The following is a 504-nucleotide window of genomic DNA, read 5'->3' as shown; positions in this document are numbered from 1 at the left end:
CCACTAGGAAAAAGCAGCAGTATCCGAGCTTCTCAAAATGCCCCAAAACAAGCCATTTCTTTGCTAAGAGCAGATCTTCCACACTCTGGCTGCAGCTGTCCTGCTGGGCACAGACTTTGACCCCTCCTACCATTTTGGCCTCTTGTCCCCTTACTCTGTGGGGCAGCGGCATGCCCCGGGTACAGCGGCACGGCACTCACTGAGGAGGGCTCCTCCATAGAGCCGGATGGGAGTCCTGCTGCTCCCCGATTCCTCATTGAAGATGGCGTCGTAGAGCTGGTCAGGGAAAGCAAGGGCCTGGCAGAGGCAAGGGAGAGACTCAGCAGCCTGCACCAGCCAGAGCCATCAAAATGTGCCCTCTTGGGCAGCAGCGCTCTGACATCAAGCCTTTATGGGGTCGGAGACACTGGCCAGGAAATTGGAAATTAAGGAGGCACAAGAAATACCAGCGTGTCAGCTACTGGCTTCAACGCCGGCTCCCACAGCCCGCGGGGGCCACCCGAC

The 504-nt window shown here is 57.9% G+C and overlaps 1 protein-coding gene across 1 annotated transcript in view; it reads right to left on the bottom strand.

The window, feature by feature from the left end:
• Positions 1–200: 200 nt before the first annotated feature.
• The window catches only part of TP53I11 (tumor protein p53 inducible protein 11), a gene marked incomplete at both ends in the record, with an annotated part of 2226 nt that continues 1922 nt past the window's right edge, over positions 201–504 (bottom strand). The window contains one exon of the mRNA XM_010294677.1: positions 201–297. Coding sequence (XP_010292979.1) covers positions 201–297 — 97 coding nt within the window. The remainder of the gene's footprint in view (positions 298–504) is intronic.

Source organism: Phaethon lepturus, unplaced genomic scaffold, assembly GCF_000687285.1.
Source record: "Phaethon lepturus isolate BGI_N335 unplaced genomic scaffold, ASM68728v1 scaffold1129, whole genome shotgun sequence".
NCBI classification, from domain to species: domain Eukaryota; kingdom Metazoa; phylum Chordata; class Aves; order Phaethontiformes; family Phaethontidae; genus Phaethon; species Phaethon lepturus.
The sequence above is the reverse complement of the archived record's forward strand: the minus strand, read 5'-3'. Positions and strand labels throughout refer to the sequence as shown.